Genomic DNA, 26,966 nt, shown 5'->3' with positions numbered 1-26,966 from the left:
TAATGCACGCGCAGGCCTATGATCATGGCGCGGAAGGAGCGCGTGAGGCGCGCGCGGACCAGCTGGCTGTGCGGGCCGCCCAGCGCGCTCTCGTACAGACACTTGTTGTGAGTACGGGCGTGGCGTGGCGTGGCGGTGAGTATTGGCGTACCTTATAATGCACGCGCAGGCCTATGATCATGGCGCGGAAGGGCGCGTGAGGCGCGCGCGGACGAGCTGGCGGTGCGGGCCGCCCAGCGCGCTCTCGTACAGACACTTGTTGTGAGTACGGGCGTGGCGTGGCGTGGCGGTGAGTATTGGCGTACCTTATAATGCACGCGCAGGCCTATGATCATGGCGCGGAAGGAGCGCGTGAGGCGCGCGCGGACGAGCTGGCGGTGCGGGCCGCCCAGCGCGCTCTCGTACAGACACTTGTTGTGAGTACGGGCGTGGCGTGGCGTGGCGGTGAGTATTGGCGTACCTTATAATGCACGCGCAGGCCTATGATCATGGCGCGGAAGGAGCGCGTGAGGCGCGCGCGGACGAGCTGGCGGTGCGGGCCGCCCAGCGCGCTCTCGTACAGACACTTGTTGTGAGTACGGGCGTGGCGTGGCGTGGCGGTGAGTATTGGCGTACCTTATAATGCACGCGCAGGCCTATGATCATGGCGCGGAAGGAGCGCGTGAGGCGCGCGCGGACGAGCTGGCGGTGCGGGCCGCCCAGCGCGCTCTCGTACAGACACTTGCCCACCAGCTTACCCGCCAACTCGAAGTGCTTCAACTGCAAACACAACGTAAACACAAGTTGGAGAACATTTTTCAAGGCAGTCCTCTTCTTGAAAGTGCGAGAGGCCGTAAGATCACACCATGTCTTTACAATTATTTAATTTAATTTGCATAATATTGAAATATTACCTTGAGATGTGGGGGTCGGTCTGGGTTAGGATGCACAAGTCCCGTCGGTGAGTCGTGGAAAGGCACGAATAAGCCAAACTTGGCGTCAAATAGTTGTCCGCACAACAAAGAAAACCACTCACGTCGCACACCACCCCAGTCAACTCCTGTAATAAAATTAACAGTTGTAGCTTATACTTTCGGTATAATTCGAATTCCAAAGAAATATTTGGGTTTTTCATTTTAATTTAGTTTTTAGATAATAGCAAACACAATATAAAAACGGCGGGGCCGCGCATCGCGCACTTTGCAGTGTGTAGCGAGTCGTATTACGAGCGCTTGTAAACCGCCGCGTCGGCGCGAGCTGGCCCGCGTCGGCGGCGCGGGAGGTGATTGGTCAACAGAGCGGCACAAGGACGGCGCGGGCTTACTCCCGGTTCAAATGCGCACGTTACACAGTCTATTTGAAGTACTTATAAATAAACTTGAGTTAAACAAATTATTTTGTTATATTCAGGGAGTAATTTCAGGATAAAATTAATTGAATTAAAAAATAAAGTAATATCAAGTGTGGTTATAATTAATAGAGAAAATTTTAAAGTGCTTTAGTAGCATGTGAAAAATAAACGACAATGTGACCATATTTCAATACAAAAATAACTTTTTATCACATGTTATAAATCGGGAAAAATATCACACAATCAATTAATGAATGCTCCAAAATGAGTTAATGAAGAGTAGTTATAAGATGAGGTAACGTTGGGTTTCTCATAAGCCGTACCCTGCTCGCCGTGGAAGGAGACGTCGAAGTTGCGGCACCAGTGCGCCAGCGTGAAGTGTTTGGTGGCGCGCAGCGGCGAGCGCACGAGCTGGTCGCGGCGCACGCGCACGCACAGCTTGTCGCGCGGCGCCCGCGCGTGCGCCGCGCGCAGCGAGCTGTAGAAGAACTCCTGCTTGTTCTGCGGACACGCACGCGCGCGGGCAACACTAAACACCATCATTACATTAACTACAACACCTCAACTCCTTTGCAAACCACACCAACCTTGAATGAATCTTCTCCGCCACAGTTGGCGATGAGCAATTGCGTGAACGTGGCCGCAATCAGGTCCCTCTCAGCTGACACTAATTCCAGCGAGGGCTGCACTCCGTCCTCTAGCGAGAACTCACCGCCAGGGCCCGAGTCCGGCGGCGTCGGCTTCAATATTAACTGACAACCACAATTTATACAACTCTTAAACGCTTTAAGAATATATTTAATTTAATAATGTATACGGCTCTCTTACACAAAGATGGAATATTTTTTTAATCCTAGAAAATGTTTGTCTAACTTCAATTGAGTTGTTTATTACAATTTATGTTATAATACAACTTTTTATCTGTATAACAAACAAACCTTACCTTAGTAGAAGGACACAAGCGGAAGGAGGTGATCCTCTTAGGTATGAACTTAAGGATGTAGTCCTTGATGGTGAACTGCTTGGGGCTGATGCAGCAGAGCACGCGCCGCGGCTTGCCCGGCGACAGTAGCCGCGCCTCGTAGCAGATGTTATGCTGCTTCGACGATATGTTGCGCTGCACCGTCGCCGTGTCGCTCGCTGCCGACAATAGGTGCTTTACACCATTTATCCACTGCTGTCGTCATTAACAACAAGCTGACGTCGCCAAAGTTACCATACTCAGACTTATGTTTGCAGTGTGTATTTTACCTCGCCTGACAACATTATAATGGACTGAAGTCCTGACCATACAAGTGTGTTTACAACAAATCGAATTTCCGATGACGATATTATAAAATTATGGAATTTTAAAAAAGACCTAACTACCGAGTTTTGTCGCGTAGACGCACGACCACAATCAAGAGGTCCTGAACTCGGACTGAATGCAACTGGTTTCTATGTATAATCGCCATTTTCAAGAAACAATCTCAATTACTTTTTTCGTTCTATAGCAAAAATGAACCAATAAGAAAAACAAATCACAAGCTTACAAATGACTTATTTTGATTGGTTACTTAATTATTGAAATCGGGTTGTAGATTGAGATTGGGATCATTTATTGAAGACTACTGTAAGTGGATAAAAGTTTTCTAAAATAGATTCTACTTTATTCTTCTTAATTTACTTTTCTGAAAAAATAAACGCTTAAAACCTGCGACCAAAAGCTAAATTAAAGAAACAAATAAAGTAGACATACCAGTAAGCACTATGCATTCAAACTGTCCATTGTGCAACAACACCCCGTCGTAGTAGACCGCGGCCTGGTATATTCCAGGCTTGGGGAAGCAGAGCGTGAGGGAGACCCGCTGGTTCACCGCGTCGTACTCGAACTGAGCTGATGAGGAGAGCTCCTCGTCTACTTCTCCACCGGCCGGGTTGATGCGGATCGAGAACTCCTGCACGCCAGACTGATAACATTTGTTAGGGCGGTATCTCTTTCATCCAAGTAGAAAGTGTGATATAATTAAAGGGTCATCATGCCTACTGTATAATAATGGAAATAAAGAGTGGAAGAGCGTAAAATATCGAATACAGTGAACGTACACTGGGTTCAAAAGAAAATGAAAGTGCTGAACGAACTATCGTAACACATTACATCCAATAAAATTGAGTTGGATTTTTTTTTCGGTGTAAAGGCGCCAGTGGCGAAGGATCCATATAACCCGATTTGCTTTATGTACAATTCAATTATCATAATAACGATTTGCAGATCGTATTTATGCATATTAGTACATATACGTTTTGTCGGGTTCCCTTTCGGAATATTTCACCTTTCGCCACTATAAGGCTCTGAAAATACGTGAGACAGAATATGTATTAAATGGCATCAAATATATAAGTAGCTGAAAATACACAAATCGCTAGAAGTACCTATATAAGCCGTCAGAAGTACCTATATAAGTTGCCAGAAGTACCTATATAAGTTACCGAAAATATATATACAGCAAGAAGTAAACAGCGTACAAAAGCATGAAATATATTAAAAAGGAATAACATGTGTAGTATCGTCTGGATATTGTAAGCCACTCACGTTGGGCTGCAGCGGCGCCTGCAGCGGCGCCTGCAGCGGCGCCTGCAGCGGCGCGGGTTGTCGTACTGGTCGCGCGGGTGCACGTGCAGGCGGCGCGCGTGGCCGGCCGCCCACACCAGCGCCGCGTGCGCGCGCGCCACGCGCGAGCGCCGCGCCTCCACGCGCCCCGCCACGAACCACTTGCGGAACGGACTGCCGCCCACCGCCGCGCCCTCTGACCACATCTTAATCATGACGCCTGCTCGTCCAGATCGCTACACGACACTATCTCATTGGTCACCACCCCAAATAGCTACCCCTATTAACAGCTAACGTAATAATTAAACGAAAAATAAATATCGCACATAAACACAAAAAATAAGACTGTATTAAACAAAAAATTAAAATCTGTCCCAATGCAAACAGCAATAATGATAATAATACAAATTTCTTACCAATCAAAATGGATATGAGGTACACTCCCGACATCCTGACAGTGAATTTAACCCGCGCAGTATGAGCTTGGGCTGGATCTCCAGAGCCCAGCTCTATAACTGCAGTTACCTGATAAGTGAAATCTGTGTGTTACTCACACACACTACTTTCTTTATCTTCAAGGGGCAGGTAGTAGGTATAAGCATAAAACAAGTACAGTTCAAGATACACTTTCAAATTCTCAAATTAGCAAATTTATTATAACTAAGTAATGATCAACAGGAGCTGTGAAGTTACTCGATAACCTACATTTTTGTATATCTGTACCACACAAGGTTAAATATTAAAAATGTCTCGGCATACATAAATAAACAAATAACAACGGCTAATGTCCGAGCTCACCTTTCTGGTACCGTTGGTGATGGTGACGGTGAGCTCGTCGGTGTCGCAGATCGGGTACGGCTGCCCGTTGCGCTGATAGCAGTACACCGTGAAGCACATCGTCTCGCCGACGGCCTGCGGCTCCTGCCAACCCCACTCCACCTGCCCAGAGAAGGTGGTGATCGTTGCTTAATCCCAAACGTGTTTCAATTCCCAACAATGTATATCTGTATTGGGTTAAGTCATAACTGATAAGATTTTTCTGACATTTTGTCCCAAAAATAGAGTCGAAAATTCTAACGTTACCAACAGCTAGCAAACGTTCTTACACACAAAGTTTAGCGTCTGGTTTCCAGACCCCACTTGAAATGCTATTAAGGATACCAAACGAGGTCTAAGAGAATAATCTAACAAAGAATCTTCTCAAGTGAGACATAAAATGTTAAAGCAAAACCCACCTTACAACTAGGCGGGTGCAGGTACTTCCCGGTGACGTACTGCAGCAGCGAGTGCTTAGCCTCGGGTGCGAGGGAGGGCTGCGTCATCGCCGCCAGCGTCACCAGCCCGCACACCGACACCGAGACCACCAACATACCACCTGCAAACAACATTACCACTCAAATTTTCCATTATAAATCTGCTCATAATGAATCTATCTAATTACGCGAGTCTTTTAGCTTGAAGTTTTAACTAATATGTACTGGCTGAAGTAATAGCTCGAAAAAATTTAAGTACATCTAATTTTACTGTTGTAAATCCACGCTGTAGACTATGTCTAATCGTTTCGTCAATCGATCATAATATTTAAACTGTTATGAAATTCGCTAACCCCATGTCCAAGCGTCCTGATGCTTGCTGTTCTTCACAACAGCACTCCACAGGTCCGCCTTTAAGGTCTGCAGCGCTTCCTTGCCGGTCGGAAGGCTCTGCCGTGCAGCGGACCACGCCCCGAAATCCTTTGACTCCAGGACATGGCGAGCCGTCGTGTCCTCCAACCAGTAGACATCTTCCAGCGAAGATACGTCCAGGCTCAGGAGTCTGGGGTAAAGTAGGACACAGTAAAACCATTTGATGATCGGCCTGTGTACCTAATAACAGACCGACATAACACTAGCGACCGAAAATGGACTCAACCGTCTTCCTTTTTTTATTTAGCCTGCACTCTAGGTACATATTCAACAGGCTTGGCCGTCTCAAACAAAAAAGTCGATTTAAGATATGAAAAGGCAATAACTTGCACAATTACTGTTATTCTTCGGCATGTAGAAAGCTTTAATCATATAATCAGTCCGAACTCGGACTGCTCTTTAATTTCCCATTCAAATGCTTCTTGACGTCAATTCCGAAACAGTTGACGGTTTTACAATAAAGTTGGTGAATGTAACTTCGCCTTTTACCCCGCCATGAACTTATTATTCAAAGGAAATTGCTGACAACGTAAACAAAGTATCTAATGTAGGTATTTTTCGTCCTTTTCTAGATAGATATAAATTTTATAAAAGAATATTATAATAAATAATATATAGAAATCCACATGAAAACTAACGGTTAAATCTATACATAATTCTTGGAAAGACTGCCCCGGTGGCGTAGTTGGACTACGGTACGACAGCAGTTCTGAGGTCTCGGGTTCGATCCCCGGGTCGCGCAACGTAATACTGGTTTTTTCTACCCAATATTAGTCCGAAGTCCGGAATTTCTCACCTCCTATCACATCTTGGAACAGTATACATACGGCGGAAAGCAGGTGCATCAGCTGCGCCTCTGTCTACACCCTCGGGGATAAAAGGCATGAGAATTTGAAGTATAACTTGTGTAAGTGTATCTAATACTGCTAATTTATTCACGCAATAGACGTTACAAAAATCGATGTGTATTGTGGTATGTATAAGTACCTACTTACCACCCCTTGTTATACTACAAATGTCTCTCATCTATGTATATAGTATAATTACATACACCGTAGACCACCGTAGTATAGATACAACAACATCCGATGAGTAAATTTCAAGGTTAGACAGTTCTCGTAATTCAATTTGAGGGTACAATTCCTATTATTTGTACTTGGTAGCGTAAAACATCAGACAAATGACTTGCACTCCTCTTCATAAAAAACACAACTACCCTCAATTCATATTTTTTACATAAACTAATACGTTTATGCTGAGTAGTGGCACTTAGTCTAAAAAGGCACCATTAGGAGTTTCCGCAGGTATTACAAGTCGGGTCTTTAGCGTAAATAACAATCCCCATTCATGTACAGTTTGCAGGTCGCGTCCAACGTAGCGGCACAACTTCTGAATACAGTTAATCGGGTCAGTTCAGTTCAGTTTTATTTCCTACTGTATGTAGTACATTGTACATTGTTTGGCACGGTAGAAATTTAACCTGTATGACGTAGGTACTATAAAATGTACTGCTGGAGAAATAATGAATAGCACCGGAAAATTATTGTGATTACTTTGTTCTCTTTCATGTCATCACATCAGCGAGATGAAGTCCACAGCTAAACATAGATTTCCCCTAGTTTTCTAGACCTGTCAAATGCAGCCTGCATCCAGCGTGATCTCCCGATCTTTATCAGGTTGTCTTTCTACCTTGCATATGAGAGAAAATAAACTAGGCAAATAGTGAGTGCATCAGTTACATCCCTGACTACACCAGCAACAATACAAGCATGATTCAAAACTTAAAATTACGTTACATTAGTATTATTGTTATCAACCGTACAAGCCCTTTCAGCAACAGTTTCTTGATTGTTAAATAATTCCACATTACAGGGTCTTTACTCTCCTTATGGTTGCCTAATCGTCGTCATAAACATACGAGTAAATCAATCAATCATAAGATAGATAGATCTCTTTAATTAAATATAGCCCGCGTAATATTTGCATACAAAGTCTACTGGAAATAGATTTTCTCCAAACCGCATTGCTAAACCCTTATTATGAAACGAAACTCTCGAGTTTCGACCCTTACTCCATTCTGTTTCACAACCGCAAAACATTGCAAACTACGTGAAGTTAAACGTACCTACCTTAATCAGTTTTTTATCGGGGCACGGAACGGACGGCACCACTGGCTTTTCGAAATTATATTGTGTGTATTGAATTATTGCTGATTGAACGATAAAGGAAAACATAACGAGAAAGAATATCTGAATACCCGGAATGTCCTTCATAATAATTTCTGATATGACGTCTATCAACCCGCAGTAGCTCAATGTTATGGACGAAAACTAGCCCCTCCAATTAGAAGAATCTCGTATTCAGCATTACATCATTATAATAAAAAGTTAGTATTTCTATTCCAGCTTCAATTATCAAAACTAACAAAACCTTCGCAGCAAATTAGTCCAGTCCACACAAGCCCAGACCTCCAAGAATAGCTGGAATTAATCAAATTGAATGAATCTTTTCAGCTACAACAATGGGTCTCCGGGCGCAGGTGCCTTCTGAAGAGATGCTATTATGAACACCAAGAGCTGCAGCAGGTCCGAAATAATCCACTTGCATCGTTAGTGCAAAGGTCAGCTGTGGAGTGCCTTTTGACCTATATACTCGTAGACAATAGGTATCGACGAGCTGCCATCAATCCAACACAATCCACACCTGTTAATAATGCACGTGGATTGTTTTGAAGGACCAATAATCTGATTAATTACCAAGTACCATAAACAGCGTAGGATTTTGTTTTAACAAAGAATAACTTTTCAAATAAACCATTTATTCATTACACTTTTCGCAAGCTATTTGCATGCTATGTTCACTGATTTTTTTATATGGTGTTCATAGAAAGTCTCTCATTATATTAAATTAAACCACCAAATATACTATAGCATTTATTACTAAAAGACTCTACATTGTGCCGGGCATATCTGGAGTACTCTACGATGCTAAACAAACATGAATATAATTATGCAACTATGTAATTATCAATATGCTATGTGTCACTCTGCATGCTATGGAGATAATTGACAAGTGAATAAATGTTTTATTTTAATTTCTCGGCATGAAATAAGTAGGCGTAGGTTTTACGTGAAAGGGTAAAAGACTCAAAACTCATCGCTGTAAACGCTCGGAAAATCAATCGACTTCAACATTTAAGTGTATAAACACTTAAATGTTGAAGTCGATTATAAATTCTGCTTATATAGTTCACGAAAATTATTAAATAAAATTCACATCAACTAGTATATTACCCTCCCTAGTTACTCGTAACACGTTAGTTGATGTATAATTGGACATCATTTACATACGACAGGCGCTTGTCTAATTGAGATGTTAATAATCTGACAGCTCTGATGGATCGCGCTGCAATCCGCCCTCGTTTCGCCAGATATGTATCAATTTACAAATTTGACTTGGGGTACTTCAAATTCTGCAATATACATAAATTAACTCCTGCATCTTCGTTAAGCTACGGCACCCATAATGGGTTTTGCGTCTTACGATGATATCTAACTTGCATATTATTTCCAATCATTTTTTTTTTAATTTATACCAAAATTACTAAATTCGTCAACAGCTCACATTTCACTTTAATCGTGGTCATAAATACTGGGGATAGCTGTAGCATCATCACAACAAACATCGATTCTGGAATTGGAAACCAACACAACATCAATTCGAAATAGATTATGAAAATTGCTAATCAAAAAACAAAATTACTTTTTCTTCGCGCACCGTTAGAAAACAAACCAATAACACTGCAAGAAAACACTCGGATTTCTACAGTCAGCGGTATTAAGTGAACTCTATGAAAATTTCAATATCATAAGAAATGAAAACGGAATGTGGGCGGGAGGCGGCAGAGGAGAGCGGGGAAGGAGGGACTGAACAATGTATACAAAAACGTGTCGGCCCGTTAAAGAATATTGGGCCGGGTTGTGCTTTTCGCGTTAATATTAAATACGATGATTCCGTTCGATGTATCCTTTTGAAAATGTTAGTTGTTGGTGTGTTATCAGATTTTTTATTTTTTGTTAAACAAAAAGTTCATGTAAATGTCGTTTATGAGGAAATATTTAATTGCTTGTAGATGTTAAGACAGAAACAGTTAATATTTCTATTACTTTTGTCAAAATGATGACTCTATGTTCTGGCATCTCTTACGGGTTTTCCATTGGTTGTTAATTTAATTTTATTAGTTATAAAGAAAATTTTGGTTTTGCAAATAAATAAATTAAATGCTCTAAACAAAGGGAAAAATAATTGTATTTTTTTATTATGCACTGTACTCTATACCCTGAATTGTTTTTTAAATTCGTGACTGCTTTCCTAGTCAGTGCTAGAGTGAAATAGATGCAATCAAAGTAATTTTTATCATTTTTTGAGTTATTTCCTTTAATTATATACTTATTTCATTTCAATTGCCCGTAAGTGTTTACATACTTTGTATAAACGTGCTGCAGTCGGTGCGTGGCGAGCCACTGTCGCAGCACGAGCCGCTGCTGCAGCACCTGGGCGGCCCGGCGCAGCTCGCTCCTCTGCCGCCGGCAGCTCCGGCAGCCGCTCCAGCTGCTCCGGCGAACCGCAACCTGATAGCGTCGATATACCTGGAAAGAGAGGTAACATTACATACAGATGCGGAGATCAGATCCTTGATCCATTGCTGGTCGACATTTTCCATTAATTCACGTAACATCAGTTGAAGTGAATTTATCACTTTGCAGTACTAGCTTAAAAAAAAGTAATTTGCGAATGACCTTTTACAAATCCATATAGATAGATAACGAAGAAAGATACCTGCCAATTTGGCTTATCGAGTTGCGACCACGTTCCGGGATCATTCAGTAAATATGAATCCCATAATAACCAAAATAATTCTAACCGCATCGAGGAGACCTTAAAAAAATATGTTAACAATATTAAATTGGAACTACGCTATTTGTCATCAGGCTTAATACAGACATTCCTGCAAAAGAAAAAAAATACAACTATTTAATGTCGACTATCTGTGAACATCGTCTACAAGCAGTTAGCCTTATGTAACAGCAGAGCGAAAAACTCAGGAAACATCTGACCGTATTTTACGGGTATTGTATCGCGGGACAGCTGGTTGTAACTGCGAGACAATGTGCGATTACCGCCAACTTTTACAATACAAGCACTGATATTATGTTTCTTCTTTATATAAATCATCTATAATATACAAAACAAAAGATATTGTTTGTTTAGATGCGCTAATCTCTTGAACTATTGTGCAAGTATAATTGTGTGCCCTAATAGCGAGCCACTTTATCCCGAAGTAGTGTGGACTTATTATCCCAGAAAATAGTTTATAGTACACGAAACTGCGATAAAAACCACACATATGTGTAATAGCAACAATCATATTCACTATCATACAAATCTTGTTTAGAGATCATGAATTTCAGTAACTCTAAAGCATATCCAGATACAAAACAAATATTTGCGGATAAAATAACCATCAACTGTTTCGCTCGTTTATCTCTTCTTGTGGAATTTATGCCATTTACAAGAATTACTTGAAACTTTATGCATCCACTTATAAAATCATTGCAATATAAAGATTTTAGGCGTCAGAACAGTTTAACAAAAAGTACTAGACTTATCGTAAGCGACACATTGTATGTAACTACTACAATATTTAGTCTTACTGTTAACTTAGGCCTCTCATACGTGAGAGTCCGCCTAGGTAGGTACCACCGCAATGTCTATTTCTGCCGCCAAGCAATAGTGTATAGTCATTGTTGTGTTCCGTTTTGAAAAAACATTGTAGCCAATGTAACTACTGGACATAATGAGACTCAACATCTCACGTCTCAAGATGGCGAGCGCAGTGGAATACCAAACAATATTTTGTAATTAAAGATGTTGGATGGAGTTTCTACTATTTATGGGCGGTTGTATGGCTTATCATCAGGTGAACGGAAACCTCGTCTCATCATTCACAGCAATAAAAAAAATAACTGGTAAACAATGTATGCAAGCGGTGCTTACTTTTTAAAGTCATTGCAGGCTATGTAAATGGGATAAGACTTTATCTGGTACATCTCTACATTGCCTTGTTTCATCTCTATCAAGTTCTAAGTAATGTTGCTGCTATTTACCTATAGCCGCTTCCTTTCAACCGAGCAACTTGCTTATTAATAACTTCAACTATAAAATCAATAAAAATCATTATCTTACTGAATAATTGGCACACAATAAGAAACCTTACGTTCGAAGACATTACACAGACTATCGATTGCACTGCAGCAGGGTCACGGGCGGCGTAACCACGCAACGGGCCCACAACAAAACATTTCCTTTGTGGTAATGACAAGCCATTAATTTTTCTCCAAGGACTTCATATACATGGCCAAGTGAACACTTAGACGCAATTTATTGTAATTTTATAGCAACAGCGAGTCACCTGGTCATAACCCGGTGCGAATGTTCATATTGGATATTTTTATTCTCCGATAGAGTATTAATGTTTGATCAAAAAATCTTCAAGTGAGTTGTCTGTGAAAGAGTCAACCCGATGTATAAGAACTACAGATTACAATGACAAGGAAACAGAAGGATATAAGTTATTTTTGGAGTCTCTGACAATCTCAACACTGAAAACAAAAGTAAAATACAAGCTAGATCTGTAAAACAATTGTACCAAATAGAACCAGTCGATCGATTTGTACTATAATTTATTTTAGCGTGGCCCTACTCGCTACTTCACCATTTAGTCCTTTATTTTCTTGCGAAATATTCTACAGGATCATTGTAAATTATGCAACTTGATAATATGTAGAATTTAACAATAACTTGCGACAGCTACATAATCTATACTATTATATAAAGCTGAAGAGTTTGTTTGTTTGTTTGTTTGAACGCGCTAATCTCAGGAACTACCGGTCCAAACTGAAAAATTGTTTTTGTGTTGGAGCCCTTTGTTCGTGGAGTGCTATAGGCTATATATCATCACGCTATACCCAATAGGAGCGGAACAGTAATGGTTAATCTCAGGAACTACCGGTTCGAACTGAAAAAAATATTTTTGTATTGGACAGCCCTTTGTTCGTGGAGTGCTATAGGCTTTATATCATCACGCTATGCCCAATAGGAGCGGAGCATTAATGAAACATGTTGCAAAAACGGGTAAAATTTATTAGTTTTGAGAGCTTCTGTTGCGTGCGCTGCGTAAACGGTTAAAGTTATGCTACAATAATGTATGACGGGATTGTTCCTCTTAAAAAGTTCTACAAAAAATATATCATAAAACAAAGTCCCCCGCTGCATCGGTCTGCCCGAACGTGTTAAACTCAAAAACTACCCAACGTATTAGGATAAAATTTGGTATGGAGACAGTTTGAGACCCTGGGAAGAAAATAGGCTCCCGGGAAAATATATAGCGTGACTTTTATAACGAAAATCTTTAGCCCGAAAAACTTTATAACGCGGGCGGAGCCGCGGGCAAAACTAGTATTCCATATTACCAAAATGGCGAATGCTGCAAAGAGCCAAAGAAAATTATAAGGTATGCTCTGAGGGTATGCTGGATCATGAATATCAGATATATCAAAATACTACATAGGTCTAGACACCCAAAAAGTATTTGCTCCAATAGTATTTACACGTGGACCTTGTTCCTTTGTATCTCAGACGACTCTCACGTATCCTGTACATTATTCATTTCTGAGTAATCCAACAATCTACTGAAGTAATACGATATTACAGAATAAAACTTCTGGAATAGTTTCACATTTTCTTTGCAAACACAAAAGGAATAATCATAGTAGAATACGTAATAAAATGATTGAACACTAAGAGAGAAGACATAGCCAAATATATAATAATACTTTAGATACACAGCATAACCTGGTGGGCGCTGAAACATAAAATTTTGCGTAAGGGGGTTTTTAATATAATGAACTGGTAAGCAATGACAAATTGTTTTTGAAAAATTTTGACTAGAAATTAAACAAATAAACTAAATTATTTATCAATCAGTTGGATATATAAAAAGAGCTAATTACAAGATTAAACAGGCTTTGAAACAACCTACCCGGGCTACAAGCTTGGAGAATGCGAAAGGATTTTTCAAAGTCGAGTAGAAATATCAACTTAATTCCTTTATGCGTTCTAAAGAAAAAGGGGTACTCGCAGACAGAAGGACGGTTAACAAAATAATTATAGAAGGGTTCCTTTTTATGTAGGGAACCCTAAAAATGAGGTGCCTATTTGTAACAATAATGATAACGGGAGACGCGCTGCGGACCGCGCCCGTGATTTATTTAGAGACAATTATTATTAAATGAAACGTGTAACCCTTGACTAATAAACACCTCGTTGTTCATAAAGAATACGAATCGTCTGTATGTATAATACGTACTATAACACTGCAAAGCTTTCGTCGCCCTGAATACTAGGGGTTTAATACGTTCTTTCAATGTTTTTTTATTCCTAAATGCTGGACATAAGTAACAAAGATATAAAAGTCAGAACACAGATACCAATAAAAAGGACTATTAATATATTTTATCATCAGAAAAGTGGCAGCAGCACAGCCTGATGGTAAACGGCGCTACTTCTCTATGCCTAGTCCAGTGTGTGTACCTCATGGTTCTAACTACACATTGATGCCTATGAGGGCTTGCGAACATTTCCTTGTCTCCTCCCCTCCTCCCATTCCGAGAAGGTGCCTTTTCCTTCCCCCATACTTCTCTTCTCCAGATATCCCCTCCCAACTCTCCTTCAGCGCCCTGCAGTCGCTTAGCTGGGGAATTCCAGTATTCCACTAGCAGGTTTCCCCCGTTGTTGCTTGCGGAATTCGATAATAACAATAATATACTCGTTAGCTCAATATTGCGTACAAATTTCTTCACTACAATTATTTAGTCATACCAGACAAAGTAGGTACTTCTGAAAGCTGGATTTTTTTTTTATTCAAACAATAATGGAATCCCCGCGTACCGAGTTTCCGTTCCAATTTAGGTTAAACGAATATCTTCATATCGTATTAGTTGTGCACTGCAGACCTCAGCCCTTATCACATCACGAGATACAATGTGGTAGCTGGACCGAAAGCATATAATGAAAAATTAATGACCTGGTTGCACCTCTACCTGTCCCTTCGGGGATAAAAGTTTGGTGCGCGTTTGTTTCGTTTATGTTTTTTTCTTGTTTCATTAAAATTAATTACAAGTTAACTAACTCATTTGAAATACCATTTTCTCCACAATGCAAAAAAACTTACAAAGGAGGCCGCGAGACATGGCGTGTGGCACGCCACATACATAAGCCATGAACCAATGGCATAACATATTGCATAACTAAACCACTAGCTTCGTGCGGTCTAATAACGAACACTGAACCTTTATCACGATATATTGAGTATAAAAATATTATGTTAGGGTGAAAAAGGTTTTGCCTAAGTGAAAGTCGATAATCGGAATACACTTCCCCTAAAATCATGTATTCTTTCGGAATAAAATTTCTTAAAATGAAATATATATGTATATTCTTTCGTAACAAATTTCAATAAATCTCATGCTTCATGCGTGATTGGCTACTAAAAGTTTAAATGATCAAACATCAAAAAATCCGAATATTTTAAATTCATAATTTGTAGGCTATTAAGCCTTTGAAACATTCTCCATTAGGTCATAAAAAAAATGTAAACCTGCCCACAAAACCTAAATGTCATTCAGTAACGGGATGCTAGAACAAATCAACTTATTTATAAAGAAGATAGTAGTATACATTACTGCCATTCCCGCCACCAATACATCGAAATTGCCTGACAATATTTTTATGGCGCCAAGTCGTAGCATATCAGGCGTAGCATGTGTTGCCATATCTGATTTTCCTCTTCTACCGATAAACGATATGGAAATTTATCTTCGCGCGAAGTTCACGAACCCGACCCAACCGAAATCCTATCCATAACGAATTGGAGGCGCACGGACCTTGAAAGTTTCTCGGAAGGTGGACATCTCAGTTGATAACCACTAAACGAGCCAAGTTATTAATGGGTATGAATTAGAAACATTCCTTGCAACAGAACGATTGAATTTGTCAATTTCAAGCTCTAGTTGTTCGACCGTCGACCATGATAATAGTTTGTTGCATAAGTGAGACCTTTTTATAAAGAAAACGTCGTCAGATCTCTTTATGATCACCACTGTCTTTGAAGACTGCTATTGGAATTGTGGATGCATTTCCCTTTAAAGAACAAGTAACTGAATTCATAAAAAATCTGAAATATATTGAAGACCGACTAAGTTGCATTTACCTATGAAGTTACACATCGCTATTTCAGTTTTCTGTAAGTATATAAGTATCAAGTATCAACTCGGTCGGGTCAACCTATGAATCCTCCAGAATAAACTGTCAGCAGCGTGGCCATACTAATTAAAAAAAAAATTTTGCTCACGCTTTCATAACACAACATATTTTTGTCTTCAACAAATCCGGGCATCACCATAAAATTCTTGAAACTCCAAGTGCCAAGTTAGCATGCCGCACGCGACGGCTGCCGTCCCACGCTAGGGCATAAGTGAGGTAGCCTATACACTATCTACCTGAACTAGCACGCGATGTTACCATAAAACTGGTTAATTCGTGTGAAACATTTGCTAGTTTATTTTCCAATTGGGTCATGTGTGAAGACCGACAGGCTCTTCAAGTTAACTATATTAACTATACATGTATTGTTTAAAAAGCTACACAAGAATACATAATTATGTTCCTTAATATAACCTACTAGGAGATTTACAACACAAATGTGCGTACAATGCAGTCAAAATATAATGTGGACGAAAGATGGTGTGTTTCTGAACCATACTATCATAAAACTTTGCCATTTTTAAATCCTACGGAAATCAAATTACAAATAGGCTAGAGCTCGAGAGCAAAATTTTACATGGAAATGTTTTCCTCGTAACAACATAATCGTATAACTGTCTGCCGCTTCCATCCACTCGGATGTCGGTAATGCAATCAACTCGACGCGATCGCGGTGGATTGTGGACGACCCGTGTATACCCCACAAACAAGTGGGTCACCTCGTGGGAAGTGATTAATACTCAGAATGTTCTGTAGGGTATACATTGTCAACCATAAAGGAAAAGGGAATCGGAGTAATTTTTACCGTTCGATAATATCACTTTTTTAATAAGGGCACGACAAACTGGCCTCACTGCACCTGATGGTAAGTGGAGAGGATCCAATAGAATTGCGACTGACGAAAGTTTAGACAGTCGACACAGTTATGCCGGCCTGTTGGATAGGATAAGAATTGTGCATAAATCGAAACTGGTACGAACCACAAAGTGTTGGAGGGGCCCGGCTACGTATTCAGTAGCGGGACCTCGCCCGCCTTAGATACATTATTGTGAAAACATATTCGAATTTTCACTTTGTAATACAAAGAGTAAAAGTGTATTTGAAAGTTTGTAGGGACAATGTATGGACAAGGGGTAATGTATGGAACTACTGAACCAATTCTGAAAATTCTTTTTGTAATTCTAAGCTACATTACTTCTGGGTGCTAGAGGCTACCTTTTTATCCCGGCAAAACTTTTTCACATGGGCCGAGCCGCGGATAACAGTTATTTGTAAATAAATAAAGCAAATGATGTAAAATCATTAAGAAGAAAAAAATACATAGTTCTGGTTTCCTCTTTGTTCATCATCAAGGGAATGAAAAAACTGTCAACATAAGATTCGACCATTTTGACATAACATTTCTGGATAAATCACACATGAGTCACGCGTATAAACACGATCCCGTTACTCATTTAAGGAATGTGTTATTTAAAAATCACAAACGGGAATATTCACCCGAATGTAATATTTCTAAATATATCCGCGCAAAGAAAATGTCACTTCCCTCATAAACCCGAGGTGCGAACAAGCCGAAGATTTACGAGGGCTTTGGCACGCATTAAATGGCGCCAAAATATATAAATGTCATTTTACATTTACACCAAAATTAATTGCATTCATTGTACATTATTTGAAAAAGGGGAAATAAGCAGCGGAAGTCATGATCAAGATTATATAAAGATTTACTAATCCGAATTCCCGTTGCTTATACTTTTACAATTTATCAAATTATGCGAGTAACTAGCTATCATTCCGTCGTATATAAAGAATGATACCGAATCTCAAATTCTGTGAGTAAAAAATTCCGCGATAAATTTTTGTACCGCAAATCCATTTTATAGCTCATCTGGTCCTACCGTAGCGCGTGTAGCAATCAAATATTACAAGGTTTCATTCAACTTAAGCACCCTCGTATATATCTGAAGTACCGTGTGGATATACTGATTGTAACTTCTAGAAACTTCTTATTGAATTCTGTTAGTTTACTAACAATTATTTAAACAGTATTTAATAAAAAATCCTATGTGATTAGAAGAAGGTAATGTCGCTTTGGTTTTCTGTTTAACAATATATACCACCCCAATCAAGCTAGTGCGATGTTTCAGCCTCTAATTAAATGGCAACTGTAAAGGTCTGTTAAATTTTGTGTCATTTTCAACGTAACATTTGTTTTGTCGCCAACACAAACATTTTCCTAAACAATCTGCAAGTTGATATCTGCAGACTCGGCTGTGCGAAGGTCCCAGATAATAGGTATCCGTGTGTACACACATTACCACGCTCCATTTAGTTTCGGCGGCAATTTGCATTTTGACTTTTCGGGACCGTTTTCGACATTATCCTTTTCTGTTTGCTGTATGAATACTTTCCTGAGCTTTTGTAAACAGTTGAGCTTCTACATTGGCTCACAAAATACAAATACCCTATAAAGTTAATCATTTTCCAGGTATTTTTTTATTGCTTTGTTCAATGATTTGTTCGGGACTAAGTTATCTATGGCAAAACGGAACGCACAACAAATACTTTTAATAAATTCCCGAGTCCCGACATAATGTGCAAATACTCGGTAGATGTAGAAAGCTATGGTAGAAGAGGCCACGGGTTTGATTAACCACGAAGGAAATTGATGCTTTTAGTGCAGTCACATTTCGCAGAGCCATTTCAATCCCATGCTGTGATAAGCCGATGAACAGGAAGCCTATGGGAATCTTAAGTGATTCCCACAATGCAAGATAGTCGAAACTGTTCAGGATTATAACTATGACTGTCAGCAGTTATTACATTGCCACTGGAATAAATAATAAGCACAACTTTACAAAAACAAATCATTATGCTCTTAAAAATACCCCTAAAACCTCACAAAAACGAGACACTTCATCGAGATGGGCATCGAAACCTCTCGCATTCGATACTCCAAGACCCTTACAGGCTCTCATGATGACGGCGGGTGGGGCTTCAATACGCAAATGGGGGGGTGACTTGTTGCGCGACATAAGTAGGCCGCGGCCGGGCCGCTGACCGACCCGGCCACCTCACGCGACCACCACCGGGATAGTTCATCCATGGCTTGCTGATCGATATTACGTATTGTTATTTTGGAGAGTGTTATTGGTTTGGACTTTAGGACTTTGTAATCAAAGCCGATCCAACCTAACACATAAAAACCATGAAACTTTAAAGGTACCAAAAATGACGGGAAACCCACTAAATTGCATCGTCTTATCGAAATGTAGTGCATTAGTTTGGTTCGCCGCAATTTCCTAGCAACCTCTAAACACCATCTTCACCTTCCGTAAGCAAAACAAAGTTCTCAAAGTGGCTGTTGAGACGATTGTGAAATAGCAGACCGCAAGTTTGGTCCCTGCAGATACTGCGTGGTCCGCTCATGTTTATTTGGGATCTGAACGTAGATCAACCGACTTAACTTCAATCTGACAGCCGTTTTAAAAAAACGATTCCTTAATCTACCGACCAAACCCGAGAATAAACCAAAAAAATAAATCGTTTGAAAGCTTTAAAAAAAATGTTGATATTGATCCATTTGCATGACGGATCAAAAAAAGCGGTTTGGATCATTCATTTTATTAAGTAAGTACTTAATGTATTGTGTAAAAGGATATTTGTAAATCAGTACGTTTGTGTTATAAACTCGATTTAAATTTCTTTCCTTTTAACTCTTCTATTTAACCCTTTTATTGGGTACCTAATGATATTTGCAAGCGGATAAATCAGTTAAACAATTGCAATGCACATAGCTGTCACACCGCAATGGTTATGCAAGTGACCTGTTTCGTTGTTTGATTTGTGGTGTGCGGCCATTGTTTCAGAGGCGAATGTTACCGAAAAGTGCATCTAGGTTCAAACAAATATGTAATTCACTTTTATACAAAAAACTAGCTGACCCGGCGAACTTCGTACCGGCTAACAGTCTATTCTTTATTTTTTTTTTTTAATACTTATTTTGCTATTCGGGACACCGGGTCAGCTAGTAAGATAAAAAAAGAAAAGAAAGTTGATAAGTCAACAATTAAATTATGTCAAAAAATCAAAATTATAAAACACTTAAAATTCTTTCCATCGTTCCATCTATCGTCAGTCAATTGTTTTGCCTTCCCCGAACCCCTCCACTAACACTTAAACTTTATGGTATTGTATTAAAGTTCAAATTGACTTTTCAGTATTATTACGAATTTTTTGTATGGGAATATAGAAAAGTGTTGTTTTTAGACTTTTTCAGCCAATTTTTTTAAATTTTCTTTCCATAAGAACTATCCTCGTACTTCAAGGAATATTATAAAAAAGACTTAGCGAAATCGGTTCAGCTGCTCTCAAGATTTGCGCTTAGAAACACATTCAACGATTCATTTTTATATTATAGAAGACTAAGTATATGTTACTATATTTCATCACGAACTTATATAGTATAAAAGGTATTAATAAATGTGGATTCGAGTTCTCTTCTCAGCTTATACGTTTATCTCAAAATTAATACGAAACTCGGGGATACAAAAAATCAACGCTAGTTTATAAGTTTTGTAACATTGTGCATTATCTCATCTACTCGTTGTTATATAATGCAAAAGTTTGTGAAAATGTTTGGATATTGTCTAGCAGTAAACGCACAAACAACTGAACGAGTATGGATGAAATTTGGCACACAGTTAAATCATGTTCTGGATTAACACATAAGCTACTGTTTTATACTATAATTTGCTCCGATGGGAAATTAATTATTTTAAGTCAGATTTCCTAAGTAAATGGAGGTGGTGACTGTAGGTAGCACTATGGATGGATACAATCATTTAGGATGATCGCCTTTTACGCGAGCGAAGCCGCAAAAAATACCTCATTAATAATATTATTGCGAATATATTTTACATTTACTTTATTATAAGTTTGAAGAATTGAAGGATTAGTAAAGGTCCTTTTCTTGACACATTCACTCCATAATATTTACCGTCGCTTATCCCGTGACGCAACCCTCGCACAGAACAGCTGTTTAATAAGAGACCGCCGATTAAGGACCCGCATTATACATTTAATGGACCTTGCGGATCCTACGTATTGTAATAAGTCTGCAAATCATTGATAATACGTTTTATTGTGTCAACGAAAATTTAAAACATCAAGGCGAAAATGAATCAGAAGTCTTTTTTGAAATTACTACTTATTTTAATATTCTCGGGAAATTGAAGATTAGGAACTGCAATTAAACCAGTTTGATGGAATTAATACATTCCGCACATTTTATATATGAACAAAGCTCTAACAGTGCGAACATGTTCGCCAGCTTGTCGTCTGACAGAATGTCGCATGCGTTGGCAGTTGGCGCGCCGCCAGCGCTCCACTGCAGATGTGAAATCGGTTGTGCAGCCTCGGGGCCTTCCGAACGATAATCAACGAATTACAAACATTATTTACTGTGCAGTACATATACGTACGCCGTAACCACGAGGGCGTCGCGCATAAGCGAAGATGCAACCTATTAGAGTTTGTCAAACTATTTTCTGTCCTATGGTATGATATGATCCCCGTAACGCTACTTTAAACACTTTTACATTCAACCAATCTTTTGGTCTCCGCTTTTGAAACCAAAAATTTAACCACACTTTAACTTGATACCAATCATTAAATTATGTGTTAATATCACTATCCATAACTTACCCTGTCAGATTTCAATTCGCAAATGTACTTACAAAGACTAGACTAATGCAATTTATATTATTATTTTGGCATGAATATATATTTGTCCGTCCACCCTGAGCGATGTGACAAGTGCAAGGTTGGCACTACATCAGGGGTTGTGGCTCGGGATGCTCCTAGCTCGCCGCGGCGGCTCTCGCGAGCGCTCGCTTTTGAATTACTTCCAAGTGCTGCTCGCGCCGAGTTAGATGATGTCTCCTGCAAGTGGTGCGCTATAGCGAGTAATTTTACTTTTATTTTACTAAACCCTAGCTATGTCTGCGGATCCATCGCTCGTGTATGAGACTTTTTACGAAATAAAAGTCCGTTCACAGGACAAAAACAGCTTATATGTTCAGAAATAATGAAGCTTTTTATTAAGGAAAAAATTCATCGGATCATTTGTTTCAAATACATATTTGCCTTTACGTCTAAATCAATCAATCAATAAGATCGAGTAACCAAAATAAACTTAGGAAATCCTAGGTGTAACCGTTCAGCATCTCTTCCAGCCGATTCTAAAGCAGCTTATGACATACTTACCTAAATGCACCTAGCACCTGTGTTCTGTAAGCCAAAAGACCAAGCATATAAACGTCACCCGCCCTTTCTCAAAACTTGATCCACACGAAAGAGTTGGCGAAGTGCACTCGGCAATTAGAAGCACCCGTTGTTTTCATTCTAATTCATTTTTTCGTATAAAAAGGAGGATAAAAGCGATTATTCCATTTAATGTGTTCCATTCAGCTGCGGTTGAAGCGGTGAGTTTACACTCCACAATTTTTTTAGAATCAAACAATGGGGCAAGTGGGTCATCTAAAGATGGAGATAAATAATGGGATATTTTTTTTAAACAACGTAGCTAAGTCAGTCCACTACATCTGATGCTAGGTGAAGTGTCCTCCAGTTATAACATCGACTGAATAAAGTTGATTATTCTTCACCAGCCGAAGATGAAGTAAGTCTATAAGACTCAACAATTTCACTGATCGCCACGACGGATACACTATTCCTAAGTGTTCCTTCAAACCAGAAAATCACAATTTATACAGCTTGAAGGCAGAAATGAAGGTACGAACACCATAATACATTAGCATACGAAATATCTACCTCCTAGTATTTGTAGATGACTCAGTACCATTAATGGCAGGGCAAACACGTTCACTTAGTGTTCCATTTAGCACCTTTCACCGGGTCATTAATCATTTGATAAATAAAAGCTAAAGCCTACAAAAACGACGAGGTCGAAGGTCGTTTAAAAGGTCAGCTCATAAGGTAAAGACAGCATGATCGTAAGTTGGATAAACGGGATTCTGTGTAAAGTTTACATTATAAAAAGGAGGAAAGTCCTGACAACCAATACAATGAGAATTAAGAAGATGTGCTCGTCGGTAGCTTGATGATAAGTGTTGTACCTTTGGTATGTCTATAAACAGCAGCAAGACAATTAAGTTTGAATTAATAAGGACTGCAAGGTTGACATTCTAGACGTTAAGAAATTAAAAGAGTCAGAATACCACTTTTGCCATTTATTCGGAATGGTACCCGTAAATGAAAATGGGCTTGTCACCTGTTTCATAAGACCAAATATAACTAGTGAAATGTGTGAAACAACTCTACTTTCCTCAGAAAAGGTGATGCTTTATGTATGGATATATATGTCACAATTAGTATTTAAACTGACTTTATCCATTGTCCCTGTAAAAGACAAGCCTGTTTCAGGAGTCTGTTAAAATTAATATTGGTATATTGTTAACGCCAGAGAAACAATGAAATGCCATCAATTATAAAAATATGAATCATGTAAACGTACGGAAACTCGCAACTCAAGCGACTGAACTACAGATACATAGAGCACTAACACAATTTAAACTTTTTTGAACTTGCGGCCCAATACACACATAATATCAAGCGAGTTGCAACCAGGACAGAAACTTTTCGCTGCGTGTGTTCCGTCCCATGACGTCATAGAAGATGAGCATCTCGCCATATTGGGTTAAATTTCAGATTTAGGAAATAAAAAACCCAATCACTTTGGCCGATCCGGGATTCGAACCAAAGACCGCAGAGCTGTAGTCGTACCGCGCACGCAATCATACCACGCTACTGGTGCAGTCTCGCCTTACTAGCTATATACCGTAGTGTTTTCCTTTCCCATTATGTCAGAGACCGTAGGATGCTTGCTTGCAGCTGCCGAAATCGCATCGCAATCGCAATGTAAGGATTACCACCCCAAGCGAAATGCAAAAAAGTCGCGCGTAAAACAGCGCAGCCAACAACAGCACGCTACCATCTTGAGCCTTTAAGTTACATGGAAGCTGATAAAACCCACCAACTGTAAGCCAGAGGCAAATATCATCCTTCGAGCTCTTTAAATGTTCCACTTCTTTCACGAAAAGTAGTTAAAAGCCAGTAATCTCCAAACACCGTACAACGATCGTCACCCCCCCCCCCTTCCCCTTTCACCCCCGTCAACAACACGACTGAGCCGTACAATACATATCTTATCCAAATCTAAACCCTCTTCACGCCACTAGAGACTCGGTAATGACGGAGCTCTGCGAACTAGTACACTATAGAAAAATACATGACATACGTACGAGCTCTGTTTGACTACGAAAGTATGAGCTCAAAAATAATGGACAATACTCTATCTCTAAATAGCGCTGTCGAAGTTTTAAAGACTCTTTTTAATATCAGGAACAGGATGAAATTGTTACGCGCCTTACTTATAAAGATATGTTTTTTTACAAAAAACGATAAGAAACTTATGTTAAATATAAACCATAAACAGTAGGTACAAAGACTTTTAGAAGTACTTCAAGGCTCTACCCTGTGCTCGTCAGTATACCAGCTATAAATACTCCTAACGACCAGTAAACTTTCTGGTTCAAATTTCCCGTATACCAGAATACAGTGGTTGACGCTGACACACTGATGCTTGGCGGCAAGGGTAGACAAAGTGGTGGTACTGTGGTCACTTCAGATAGACCTTCGTATACATTTGAGAGCAATCTGTAGAGTTTGAGGTGAAACAAAATAAAAACAGGAAAACGAAAAAGACATTCAACAATTTATAATGAAAAAAAATATTAGGTATATTTTGTATCTAACACTGCTTCGGCTAATTCAAGATTTTCTAATTTTTCTACCGCTTTGTGTTTAACCTTAAGGTATTTTTTTTTACATTAGTAACACAGTACCCATTTTACATAACGAACGTAGTATGGATATTTAACCTAAACAGATCTAATAAGACCTGCATGGTGATGCAGTTGACTTCAACATTACGCAGTTGGGTTAAGCAGGATGCCGGTAAACGCAGCGCGTAATAACTACCTGCGGTCTCTTACAACTGCAGATAACTTGGAATAGTTAAGTACACTGGTAAAACTTTGAGCTGTTTGATTAGCCATAAACAGGCACGTACTTCGTTTGAACATATTGTCGCTGCGTGGGTAAAATATCTTTAAAAATATTTTTTCTACATTTCTTGAATTAAAACACCTTTATACATAGTAAAAAAGTATAGGAATGTTTATTTCACTTAATGATTATCAATGTTAAAGATTTTTTCTTTGTCATACATGTTGCCGGCTTCCGAACGCGCCGCAATGACAGCTTATTTCTAAGAAACAAACCTGAAAACTGGGACACCCCCGACAGCATCGAAAGCCCGGAGTGCCGGCTGTGGGACGGGTGGATCATCCCTATCGTGTATATCTCGGAATCCTCGAACTGCCACATTTTCGAAAATGCACTCCGAACGGACCGAAACTGTTACTTAATCAATCTACTTCTTGGCCGATTTCATCACAGGGAAATGGCTTTTAAATCTCATTTAACGACAAAATAAAATAAAGCCAGTTTAATTTATAATATGATCAGCGTTTTTCATCTCACAAAAAACGATCATATTTAAAATGGGAGTGAAGCACGTGAGACGTGCGCGCGACACGGCAGCTGCAGCGCGACTGACGCTCCCGCCTTTGTGTTTGTTTGGGGGTGGGGGCGGCCAATGGGTGGAGGCGGGTGGCTACGTCATTGTCGCCCTGGGGAACTCATCCTTTAGGTATTGATATTATATTCCCTACATATTTATACCCTTATAATGCAATAGCATAGCTCCACTTATTACTTAATAACATCTAGTCACTTTTTTGGGTGTCCATAAATAACAAAAATCTTCAAAAATGTCTAAAGTTGAAGTATTTTATTAGGCTTTACATACAGTTAAGTACTAAACAAATAAAGAAGCCAATCTTCATGATGTAGGAGTACAATTTGAACTTATAAAATGAAAATAAATATCTCGTTTAAATATAAATTCTTCAAATTATATTTTAATATACTTTAATAATTTTATACATGGCATTCGTAAACCAATTTATGAAATAAGTATTTATTTTTAGTCAATTCTTCCTTAAAATTACACATGTTTTAAAATACAATAAGTACTTATAAGTAATAAATATTTTCATATTTTACTGGCTCTACTTATCTCTTTAATGTTGTTGAATATTGAGAACTAACCACCTGGCACAGTATATTATACAAGATAAGCATTAATTTACATTGTTGTACGTTACAAGGTCTATTTGAGGAAAATGAAAATGCTATGAATAAAATCTGAAAATTTAAAGCCAGTAAATCAGTGCATATTTCTACCGGTAACTTAAAATAGCCTCATTACGTAATTAGAGCATTATGTGTAAATTATCAGTTTTAATTAATACTATTTACATGTTTTTTCATCTATTACTATTTATACTCATGCCAATTCTGAAAACGACGAATGTAAGAAGAAGATAACAAAAGGATCGTTATTATAGAGTGACAAAGATAAACCTAAAAGGAGTGCTAAATGTCACAAGTATTCGTCGCTGGAACACGACTCAGGAAATTCATCAATAACTCGACAACTTATTCAGAAAATATGAGATTGATCAATAAAAACTTAAATGAACACTTACCATGTTCTCTGAATAGCTTCTTGTATTCTCCGAGGTCATTTTGGTCCAGCCACTCGTCGACTTTGGCACTCTCATCTTCAAATATCTGGGCAACATCTTCTCTTACCAAATAAAGTAAGGAACATATAATGAACGTCGTACCCATGTAGTACACTCTTTTAGACATGTTTATGAATGCTACTCATAATTATAATTACACCATTATGATTCAAAATAAATAGAAACAAAACAGGGACGGGCACAGTTTGTTTTGGTAATTTGACAGCTTTGATTTGACATTT

General features: G+C 39.1%; 1 protein-coding gene across 1 annotated transcript; it reads right to left on the bottom strand.

Annotated features, from left to right (window-relative positions):
* Positions 1 to 615: 615 nt before the first annotated feature.
* Positions 616 to 26,966, bottom strand: LOC119190467 (apoptosis-resistant E3 ubiquitin protein ligase 1-like; the record flags this gene model as incomplete). Its single annotated transcript, XM_037442434.1, is given in 15 exon segments — positions 616 to 759; positions 894 to 1,039; positions 1,654 to 1,831; positions 1,918 to 2,082; positions 2,274 to 2,470; positions 3,069 to 3,279; positions 3,903 to 3,967; positions 4,006 to 4,116; positions 4,337 to 4,445; positions 4,719 to 4,859; positions 5,156 to 5,295; positions 5,527 to 5,735; positions 10,091 to 10,177; positions 10,179 to 10,254; positions 26,686 to 26,966. Coding segments are annotated over 15 exon segments (2,145 nt in total), but the record flags the coding sequence as incomplete, so codon positions are not given.

The sequence above is a fragment of the Manduca sexta genome, chromosome 24 (genome assembly GCF_014839805.1).
Source record: "Manduca sexta isolate Smith_Timp_Sample1 chromosome 24, JHU_Msex_v1.0, whole genome shotgun sequence".
Classification (NCBI taxonomy): domain Eukaryota; kingdom Metazoa; phylum Arthropoda; class Insecta; order Lepidoptera; family Sphingidae; genus Manduca; species Manduca sexta.
This window is presented reverse-complemented; position numbering and strand designations above follow the sequence as displayed.